Consider the following 12127-nt stretch of genomic DNA (forward strand, 5'->3'; position numbering starts at 1 on the left):
GTGATACAAAATATATGTATATAAGGGTGCATTTTCTAAAAACCATTTAGTGTTAGGTCCTATTGTCAAATAGGGTCATAAATGTTTAAATGTTTCTTGTACTATCAATATATGACTAATATGTTCATTAATATATTCCAGCAACATTTCTATTAGCATATCATATTAACAATTAATGACTCTAAGAAAGGTTCATTGACATTGGAAGTATCTGAGAAGAACCAGAACACAGTTGGATGAGAGGCTGGATAAGCTTTATCTATTTCCACAGTAAATATATAATTTAAAAAATTTAATGATTTAATTTCATCTATATCAAGCCGGTTTTTTCATAAATAGTTCTTGCATAATTCGATAATTTTAACCTGAGATTTTCCCAAGAAGAAAATACAAAGAGAAGCACAAAATGCAGAAATATAAATCTCACATCAAGAAAAAGAGATACATGAACAGGAAGAAATAAAATTTCTGTTTACCATAGCTGTCAAATATTCAACTTCAAAATGGTTTTTAAAATCTAAATATCTTGATTTAAAATGAGTTGTTTTTACTGAATCACACTCTATCTTTATTCAAATTAATGTTTAATGTTGTACAAGTGAAGTTTTTAAAAGAGAGACACTATTTTAAGAATGGAAAAATTACATCAATATAACCATTATTTTAACTGTTGACTTACCTAAATATTTATTACTGTATTTTTTAGGTTTCATTTTATGGGCCCTCTTCAGCATTAGCTGTGCAGTAGAAATATCCTTAAAACCCCTAAGGGAAGAAAATAACTTACTAAATATATCACATGTATTATGTTACACCAGCTGCATATTATTGTATAATACACTTTTCAAAAAGAATACTGGTGTGTAGTACTGATCCATGGTATGAAACTTTCTGAATTACAGAGATAGCTGCAATTCTTATCTTAACATTACATTATTGAAACTTAATAAGATAGTTTCCCAGACACTTACAAAAATAATTACAATCATTTTTACTTTGGTAGAAAACAGAGATTCTCCAAAGGTGGAACTTAAAAAAAGCAAGCAGCAACAGCCAACTATACCATACCTATTCCTGGAAGCCACTGTGTAAGCAAAAGACCTTAACATACCATTCTTCTGATATTTTCTCTTCTTTTTCAGACATAAGTAAAAACTTCTTTTTTTCTTTCCAGTTAGAAAGCTGTGATGACACTGTTTCCTTCCCTGACCTGGAAACAAAGTATAAAAGCAGTAATGAAAGGTAAGTAAATAAGAAAGGCTCTGAGGTTACACTATTTTGCAGCCTTTGTTATTCTGCAACTTGTTTGTGCCTTTTAAAGGCACTTTTGAAGCTTGGAAATGATGCAAAAAAAAATCCAATTTTAATACTTCGTGAAGGTTTTATCTTGGAGAGTAATAAAAGTCTGCCATCAATTTGAAATGTTTACATTTCAATTACTTGAAGCATATTTCAGTCCTTTCACAGAATGCAGCTGTGTAAGAAATCCCTTTTAATCTTTATCTAGTCTTAAAGATCTCTATTCCAACATCTATTTCATAACATGTGAAAAAAATAGAAGTCTTATGATAGTCAAACCTAAATAAATAAAACTACACATATATAGTCTTATACTCCTATTTATGGTAGTCAATGAAAAATAACAACTGAATTTAATGTATTTGGTTTTAGCAAGTAAATACATTTTAACTCCAGTAATATCACATTAACCAAAAGTTGCAAAAACATCAGAAAATAGCCTCTTCTTCTTTTTATTTTTGTCAAATCCAAATGAACTAAATATAATTCAAAAATATATAGTTTAACTTACCTGCCATGAAAATGGATTTTTTCTGCTGAGTATGAATGTGGTCTGTTAGCAGACTGCCAAACTTCTTGTGGCAATAATGACAAACTATCTGAATGTTCACTGGAATCTGAAGGCCTAGAAAACTTCTAAGAGAAAGACAAGGAATGCAGCTGATGGTCCCTGTAAAGTTGTTTAAAATGTGCAGGAAAACCTGCACCAGTGTTTGCAAAGTTTATCACTATAACTGAAAGGATTCTTAGTGGTTACATGCCCATTACAGACCTTACTTTCAACTAACTAAATAGGACAAAAAGGTGACTTTATTTACACTTAACATCCCCAAATATAATAAATTGTACATTTATAAGACTCCTTTCTCTTAATTGTAGGAAACAAAACATTAGTAATACTATGCTTGTAATAAGAATAGAAAACCCTACAAAAACAAAAAGCCAAAACTTCAAAGTTTATCAAATATCTAGCAGACATTACAGTTCGATGACCTTTAGCTGTTCTGAAAACATTCAGCTGTTGTCATATAATGCAGATCTTAGTATTTTTAAAGTAGGTTGTCAACTAGCAATTTTTAATCCACTGCCAAATGTGCAGATGAAGCACATCATCTTTTTTTCTGCTACTGTGAAGTAAAGCGTTGAAATAAATCCAAAATAAAGAAAAAATTAAGCAAATGAAAGAAAATCTAAAAGAAAAATTGCATCTGGACATGAGGAGGAAGTCTGAGACTTCTAAAAGTAATTGTGTTTTTAAGTCACTAAATTGTCATATTAATCACCCCAAAATAGCATATCCTTAAGGAATGAATAAAGACTGAAGACTAAGTTGTTTCTGTGACATGTTACCTTTGGCCAGTGCAGCTGGTTTGAGAGCAGGAGTGTTTTTGAAGGGAAACGGGTGGATTCTAGAGTTAGCCATTCCTTCTCTAACGCAGCCTGCATGAATGAGCAAAGTCAAATAGTGCACTGACAAAATCAGTTTAGTTTTGATAACTCTTTTAAATTGTCTTACATACTTTGTACATCTTTTCAAGTTGTATATCAGAACTGCCACCTGCAGAGCAATCACACTCAAAGCACCTTTGGAGATGCTGTGCTGTACTGTTTTATTTTAAACAGATCAGATCAAGAGTATTTGTGGGTTGTGGAACTCCTTTCAGGGTTTTGGTTTTGTTTTGTAAATAAGACGCATCTCCTCCTTCTCAAATTCCTGTAATTTTATTCCAACATTGTTAGTAAAACAAACTTATTATAAAAGACTGCCAAACTTTGAAAAAATACAGACCCAAGAAACTTAAAGGCATAAGGAACATGAAGAGCTTTGCATGCTCTTTTTGACTAATTGAGTATTTTATGTCCAGATGTAGGTGCCTGATTCTGTCAAACTTGCTTTTCTTGAACTGAATTGGTGAGTAATTTTCATTGAAATGCAAGGTTAAAAAAATAAATGCTATATGTAAATGCTATATGCTTCAATTAAGCAGTTTTATTTTTGATGTAATGGAATAAGTGGGAAACTAAAATAATGGTTGGAATGAAGAAGAGTGACAGAATTAATTGCTAACTGGCATCCTTAGCACGTTAAGGCAGAATTCAGTTTTCTTTCATAAAAACAAAATCTAGACTTTGTTTCAAACCCAACCTCGGATCAAAACCTTTGTTTCAACACCAACCATAACTTATTTTTCTTATAGGTCCTTGAGGTTTTTTACCACATGTCCTTTCAGTATCTTCTGATAAGCGAGAGAAGCAAATCACTCCCACACAGTAAGTAAATACTGCTGAAGAATTTGGCTTGACTTACAGGGCTCACTCATTACAGTTCTTCTTACTTCAACAGCAAAGAGCCCGGGGTTCATTCTTTTGAAAATGACCAGTTTATAAAACTGGACTACCTTTCTCCCATGCATAAAATATTTCAGATTGTACTGATTTCTGACCCTGAGAAATTATCCTAAGTTTGGATACCTTATTGTGCATATTTTTTTACGACCTTTGATTAGTGAACAAGATCTTCCAAGGCCTTTGAAATTCTGAGAGACAAAAGAATCATATTCCAGGTGTTTTGAAAGGTTACCTCAGGTACTGGCCACTCAGTTTGGTGGCTCTAAGATCACTCTTTCTGCTTCCATTCTGACCAAGCTTAGAAAGACAATAATTTTTGATTTTATTTTCATGTCTTAAAATGGATTAATTCCTACATCTGGTTGATTCCCTGCTTCTGGAATTCCCTGTTTGATTACAGTATGTTTTGGGTTTCATTCCTTTATTTAATAAATCTGGAAAAATTTTATGCCCTCATTATTAAAAGATAACTGCTCTTCTCCTCCTCAACATTTCAATTCATTATAAATATGTAACATTATCCATTTTATCATAACTCCTCTCTCAGGAATTTTAAGAAATCTATGTAAATAAACTGCAGAGGCATACGACAAAATGTAACACATTCTTAACTTTTACAGTTACCTACACCCCCTAATTTATCTCTCCTCAGTGATGTGATTACTCTGATGTTGATAACCACTAAGTGGTAGTTTCACACAAGTTTCATTAAAAAAAAAAAACATTCCAGAAAGCAGACTGTAGTAAATCAAATCCCAAAGGGGATCAATTAAATATGTGACATTGGTACAATTTGAACATAGAAGACTGACAAATTCTTATCTCAGCAGAGACAAAGCTACAATATATTCAAGTTTTCTAATTGCCTGGGTGCTATGAGCAGAATGGTCAAAAAGAAAAGCTATGAAAAAGGTGCAACATCTGACAGAAAACTTTCAGTGAAAAGAGATATTATTTCTTCTTGTGCTCTTTAAATTTACTTCTCAGCTGAACTATGCAAATCATATTTTTAGCTTTTCAGATGAGAATTTTTCACTTATTGTCCAAGTCTGGGCATACAATCCAGTCAATAGTGCTGGTATATATAGGTATATGAAAATAGCAGATTTTGGAAATATTTATTTCCTCCTCTATTTGCAAATGAATCAGGTGGGAGAGAGGTAGATTCCCACTTCTTGTACAATTTAAATGACAATCAACTCAATTGGTGCGTACAATGATGTGTCCATTATTTACCTGAGTACTTAAATGTATTACAGTAGTAGTATTACAGTACTTAAATGTATTACAGTACCTGAGTACTTAAATGTATTACATAGCAAATGTATTATCAAAGCTCTAATGTCAGATTTCAGGCCAAGCCTGCATGCTAGCTATTTGAATTTTTACTTCTCTGATGAAATAGTTTGTAACAGAAAAAAAACCAAAAAAAAACAATTAAAAAAAGCCCAAACAACCCAATCAAAAAAAAAAAAAAAATCAAAGAAACAAATGAAAAGCCAAACGAAACCAAAAATCTCCATGAGAAATAACACTCCAAAGGTGTAGCCAATTTTTTGGGACAAGAATCACTTAACAGTACACTGATTGAATCCTTTTGCTTTATAGTTGTACCATAACCCAATTAAAGTTCTTTACTCTTAATACTTATGTTGAAACTTTTCTCACTAATATTTTCCTAGTGTAGTGTTTGCCATTTATTAACTTAATATTACTAGTGTTTCTATTTCTTTTGTAGCCTATAAAATGTATTTCAGTGTCCTATGTGTTGAAAAGAAATATCAGTAAAAATATAAAAGTATGAAACAAAGACATAAATACGCAAGACAGTAAAAAAAAGATAACTGATTTATCATTAAGCACATCTGATACTCCTACAAATGTACAGCATATTCTAAAAATATACCAGCCTGATATTTGCTTTGTCCACAAAAATAAACACATAATTGATTTTCAAACACACCCTTCCACTATGTTTTCCCTGGACATTTTCACAGCACTAAGCTCAAGAAAATTCTGTCCATACCTTCCCTATAAACAGTCCTAATGAAAAGTTTATGACAGATTTACCAACACCTAAGGTTATAAACTAGATCTGTTTGTACTGATATTGTTCAATAAGGTTAAAAAACAACAATCTGAGATCAATTACAAAGCAAATAAAATGTCCGTTTTTGATTGTATGGTCTACATAAACAGCTATAGATGTAACATATTTATATTTTTATTTATATTTATATTTATATTTATATTTATATTTATATTTATATTTATTTCTAGAGCCAAATAAAATGAAGTTCTTAAATACTGAGGTATACAATGTGGCTTTACACATATGTGTAAATCACATACAGTTAACACATATTAGTTCATCTGAAGATATCTTTTATGCTTTTGTATTCTCTATACTTTATTTCCAGTGTTTGTTTCAAAAAGTCTGTATTAATTACTTAAAGTTTCAAGTTTCACAAGCACACAAAACATACATAGACCTTTCTATTTTTTGTTACACCTATTTTTTTTGTTAATCCGTTCTAAACAAATTTTTAAATTTTGAACACAGTACAATTATCCATGATACCACTCTTCAAGAAGACGGAGGTGTGAATCTATTTGAGGTTGGGGTTTTCTTTCTGCATTTTAATAATGAAACTTTCATATTATTAGCTATTTCCATTTATCCATTAGGATCAAGAACTTTTTATCCTGATTCACAATGCATTTTTTATCCTTTTAGAGACTACTCCTAAAAGGTTCCTGCTTTGATTTTGCAGCTCATTAATAAACTCTGGAGGTTTAGGGATTTTTTTTTTCATGGCATATTATATATAGCCTTTTTCATTTTGTTACTCCTTCATTTTTCAGGTATTTACTCTATTGTTTCCTTTGCAAAATGTAACAACTATTTATATCAAGCATTAAACTTCTCTAGTCTCAGAAACAGAATTCAATCCTACAATCACCAAAGTGAGTGAGAATGGTTCTACTAACTTTAATTGGGTCTGAATGAGCTGCTGAAAAGTCAAATTTTAGTGCAAACGTTATTTACACAATCTAATCCTAGGCATCTTTTATATTCTCTGATTACATTCTGGAGCTAAATAATCTTTTCTAATATATCATGACTATACATGTAATTAGGGCTGTTCTGAGTCATATTTACACCATGAACAAAAAGTAGTTCTCAGAACAGTGTAAAACTTATGCTCGACTTTGAAGCACTTCTACAAGTAACTGTCCAAACTGTGAATAATGCCATCACATATTGCCTTTCATCTCTCTGAGATCAAGGAGGATCACAAGAGCATAATAGAAACCAAACCAATTCCTGAAACTGTACTATGGTTTGGAGCAGAGGATGCAAAAAGGCATTAACAATACCGGCTGAAAAGAAAGGCCAGCGTTTGACATCTAACAACTCTGTTCTGGTCAGAGCAAATATCCATCTACATCAGTACTCTGCTTCCAGAAGAGTTCAGTAGCAGTTGTTACGGAAAAAATGAAAAAATCTGGACACAATGAAGCCAATCCTTCCTTTAGTACATTCTTTCAGACCTTAGAAACTGCTGGTTTAAGGACTTTCTGCTAAAATCTAGGAAAATATTCATCACTTTAAAACAGTAATCTAATTTCTAATGACAAATATAACTATATAGTCAGTGTGTTTGCCATGTCATCTCTATGTCAATCCAGAAAGAATGCAAATCATATACACCACTTATAGGATATAACTGCAAAAGTGCTGTAGATCAACTTCAAAAGGGCATCATGCTGGATGCCATGGGACCTGAAGCTACCCCAGGTTTCCATGCGTGGTGGACCTCAGAATCACCACCTAAGAAAACTGTGAAACTATCTTTGAAAATTAGGGAAAACTAACTCTTTATACCTCTTTCCTTTCCTCTTTCATCTCCTCATTGCTCATTCACTGTTTTCAGGACAGGGATCATTCAGAAAAAAAAAAAAATTATTGATATTTACATAGTGCATTTATTTATATGGTATTTTAAGATAAAAACAAGTACATTACCCAATAGAATATAGACAAGCAGAAAAAAACGAACATCCAAAACACACCATGAACTCAGAGTAATGACTGGCTCCTGATCATTACAACATAACAGGAAGAATGGCAAGGGAAAAAGAAAAAGGATCTTCTTTTAGAAACAGTATTTCCATGTTCAAATTTAATAGAAATTGTGTGCAGAATCCTCTGCTTTTAAAAAAAGATTCACTCTCCATCCAGTTCACCTGCCTGGTTTTATCCAACGTGTTTTTCTGTACTTCTTCTCCCCTCTGTGAGGCAGGCCATTAACGTCATCCTTAGGAGGAATAACCCTTTTTCAACCAGATTTTACAAAGTATCTGCCCTCTCCACATTCAAATTTGTTTTCAATAAGAATACTACATAATTAGAGTAAATAAATAAATGAATCAGAATTAATCTTTCCATTAGTCTTCTCTATAGAATACAAATTTGAATAAAGTTCTTCAGGCTGGTGATGTCCTTGATTTCTAGTTTTCAGTGAGTATATTTGAATAGTGCAGTTAAAATCTTGTTCACTGAAAGACAATAAAAAAGCTAAAACCAAAGAAAAATGAAAGGCAGAACCTTCAACATCATTCTATCGCCATTTTAAATATGCTTACAAAAATTCTTTTGGGCCAATACACTCCATATGAAGAACTACTTTTCCTGATGTTAAACATCCTGTAGGTTAAATACTTGCTTCCACTGGGAGGGGGCGTGGTGAGGCAGAAGGATCTTATGCTGAAGGTTAACCCTCTGGATACTCACAGCCAGCTCACTGAACTGTCTTTCATCTGGCAGAAAGCTGTAACTTTCTCTCTTGGTTCCTGGCAAACATATTTCACACTGTAGGACATTTCATTTAAATACCATGCTAGTCCAAGACGACATATTTAATTTAATTTTAAACTAAACTCCATTTCTGCGAAAGCCTGAGTATTTGCTGGGAATTTCTTCTCTAAAATCCTAAATAAGTTTTAACAAATTTCTTAAGAAACCACAAATTTTCAGCTATTATAGCTTAAACAGAAGAACCAGATCACTTTTCTATGCTCTTTTGTATATTGTTGATAGACTGTGATTGAAAACTTCCTTTGAAATTAAAGATCTGAATATATTTGTGTATTTAGCCTTTTCTTTCATCCAGTCCTTTGAGGAATCAGATTACTCTATGGACTAGCTTTTCCGTGAAACTCAAGTTCACGTGTAAAGCTTAACTCAGTGTTAGGAAGCTGAACATCAGTTCAGACCCAGACTTTATAAAAAACTTCCAAAGCTAAGAAAATGTCAGATACGAACATCCTAAAGTGAATCTTCTATTAGATGCATTATTATTCCACTTACAGTACTACAAAAATTCAGTCTAAACTCTGACATTTTAAATCTATATGTAAATGCATTGAACAACATTATAAAAAAAATTATAAAATCTTTTTAGTTCGATAGCTTAGTGGATATAAATTTTACAGAAAATATATCTCTGAACTGCAAACAGTAGAAAAAATAGTCCTTTTCTCTGAGTTTGTCTTCCAGTATTTTTCACATATTTTATGTGCTGAAGATAAATAGGTTAGCACTCTAACAAAGGTTATTTTAACCTTTGGCAATGCTTCTTTTTCAACCCTGTCTTTATATAAGACAATATATATACATTAGAAAAGAAATCTGGGTACAGCTGCATTCTTATGACTGCTAAAACCAAACAAAGTTTCAAGCCAAAAAAAGTAGTATTACACGAATTCCAGAGAACATTGCAATGATTAATTGACCCCAAGAGATTTTATAGACTGACAAAAACTGGTTAATTATTAGAGTGCATTCTTTCAGGAAAATGAGAGGACAAGGATAGTTGTCCATTTCTAAGAAGGATATATTCATGATTACCAGAAAAATCACATTCTGTTAATAAAAACATTCAAGTAAATTTTATTGTGAGATGTCTTTTTCACATGTAATTTTTCCTAACTGTTTAACAAGCTTTGAAAACTAGCTGATCTCTAAAATTCTAATGCATATATATATATATATATATATTTATATTTAATACATGTACCTATGTGTATGCTCTACACAAATGTGAATAAAATTATGAAAAGAATTTATTGTGGAAAAGTAAATGAACAATGGAAATTTCAAGGACCACAGAAGTTTTCATTCAAATAAAAGGTTGAACATCTACTTACATAATTAACTCTCCAAAAGTCTGAATCTTATTGTAGTTCATGTCAGTCATTCATGACTATGTTACCTAAACTTTTCTAAAAATGCATTTTTGTCTTAAGCCTGACAGTGTTCAAAGGAAGCTCTGTATCATTTCTTTGAATACAGGAATAAAAAATACAGATGGGTAAATGGCAAACTCAGCTTCAGAGATTAGACATTGTTCAACTCAGCATCAGAAATGTATGCTTGAAAATCTTTTGAGATGTAAACCCCCACCCATCTCAATTAACATCAAGATCCTGGAACCTTCAGGCCACCCCTCAAAATGGGTCTAAGACCCCAGATATAGTCTTTTTCCATTAAAATGACAACAGGACTTCCCCTCTCTGACTCTGGCACATGACATGAATTTTTGCTGCTATGTCTCTATAAATCTTTTCCCAAGTTTTTGTACTTCCATGAAAACAAAGAAACAAAACTTTCAAAGGGCAATGAGATAAAAACTTTAAAAAAAAAACAGCCAAGGAACACCTCCAACCCACCCCTTAAATACCCTGCATTCAAAGAATACCCAATTTTGAAGGAACATAACCCAAAATGTTCTATCCAGCTCAGGTAATGAATACTAAAACAAAATAAGAAAAGAAAGCTGTGCTTCAGCTTGCAGTTTTGTCTAAAGAAGGGAAGTCATGCAGAAGCACAGGGTAATAAAAAATAGACTAGTCACAAGTTTATAGTCATTTAACCTTTAACATGTTTCAAAGTTCAGGTCACATGAAAGATTTGATTAAATTTCAAAACAACTTTTCCTTTTTGCTTAAAAGCCCCCGTTTCAGAAACAAGAACAAAAAGGATTTGGAAGCTAAAGAGCAAAAGAGAGCTGAGTTATAAACAGAATTTTTTGAAATTTATGCTAACAAACCTCTAATTACACTACAAAATCATTAATTCTAAAGAGGTATGTCTAAATCATCTCTCAGCTTCACTTATACTGCCCTCCTTATATGTCTCTAGCAGTGTCTCTTCTACTTGAAATAAACTATCCACAAATGAATCTGCAAGTTTAAATTTGTTCATTCCTACTTGTGTTCTCAACACCTTAAATCTTTTGGGACATGTAATGATACTCTTTGGAAAGAAGCTGATTCTTTGGGATGTTTTCCTAGTTTATGAAATGATCAATAGCTACACCTATTTCCATATTAAAAAAAAAAAGTTTCTAAGTATTTGTCAAGCAAAAAAAAAAAATACTAAAGTGAGTACTAGGACAGTATTTAGCATTTAGGAATCCTTAGCTCACTCTATTCTAAGACAAACTAAACATAAACAGTTTTTAGCTAAATTAAGACTGTATAATAGCATATGAGGTGTTTGGGGTTTTTACCATTCTTTGTTTACATTGTTAGAAACTAAACAATTGCATGAAAAGTCCATTATGACCGCACATCCTTTTCTGTGGGACTGCTTCATAGAAAGTCAGATCTTAGCCAACTGTATTGCCAATATATTGGACTTTGCACTTGCTCTTGTTGAACATTAGGAGGCTCTGGTCAGTCTATCTAGCCTGTGCGGACTGCTCTAAAGAATACCCTGATCCTCCAGCATACCAACCACTGCCCTCAATACAGTGTCATCTGCACATTTGAGATTGCATTGTGTTCCATCATACAGGTACCAAATTAAATTTTTTACTATTTTGGTCTCCCTACCATCCATTATGGGCTCCATTAATTATTGTCCACAGGTTGGATTTTGCACGACAAAACACAACCATTTGAGCCTGGCATTGCAGTCAATTCGTCAGTGACCTTGTTGCCTACTTTTCTGGGCCATACCTCAACAAATTTTGGGAATAAGACTCTGGGAGACAGTCAACAGCCTTGCTAAAGTAAAGGCATGCAATATGCACTGCACTCCCCTTACTCATAGTGCCATTCACCTTGTGACAGAAAACAAATAAAGGGATCAGTCCTTGGTAAACCCATGTGGATTCTCACAATCACCTTTCATGTGTTTAGAAATGGCTTCTGAATGTATTTACACCAAGTATTCCCAGAAAGTGAGATAATGTTGATGGCTTTTAGTTCCCTGGATCTTCTTGAATTTTCTGAAGATTGGTGTGATGTCTGCCCTTTTCTGGTCACCAGTAACCTCCCCAGTTGCTGTGATCTTTCAAAGATGATAGAGCGTAACCTCAAAATGACATCAGGCAGCTTGTTCAACCACTTTGGATGCATCCTATCTGTTCCCTTGGACTTACATATGTTCAGGGGACTTAAACTGTGC

The 12127-nt window shown here is 32.8% G+C and overlaps 1 protein-coding gene across 5 annotated transcripts in view; it reads right to left on the reverse strand.

Annotated features, from left to right (window-relative positions):
* LRRIQ1 (leucine rich repeats and IQ motif containing 1) overlaps nucleotides 1-12127 on the reverse strand; it is a 105397-nt gene that overhangs the window by 49460 nt on the left and 43810 nt on the right. For all 5 annotated transcript variants that reach the window (XM_032107274.1, XM_032107276.1, XM_032107275.1 and 2 more), the window contains 4 exons: nucleotides 2650-2739; nucleotides 1811-1935; nucleotides 1112-1210; nucleotides 680-765 (listed from right to left, as the gene is read on the reverse strand). In XM_032107274.1, the coding sequence (XP_031963165.1) occupies nucleotides 680-765; nucleotides 1112-1210; nucleotides 1811-1935; nucleotides 2650-2739 (400 nt within the window). The remainder of the gene's footprint in view (nucleotides 1-679; nucleotides 766-1111; nucleotides 1211-1810; nucleotides 1936-2649; nucleotides 2740-12127) is intronic.

This window comes from Corvus moneduloides, chromosome 4, assembly GCF_009650955.1.
Source record: "Corvus moneduloides isolate bCorMon1 chromosome 4, bCorMon1.pri, whole genome shotgun sequence".
Lineage (NCBI taxonomy): Eukaryota > Metazoa > Chordata > Aves > Passeriformes > Corvidae > Corvus > Corvus moneduloides.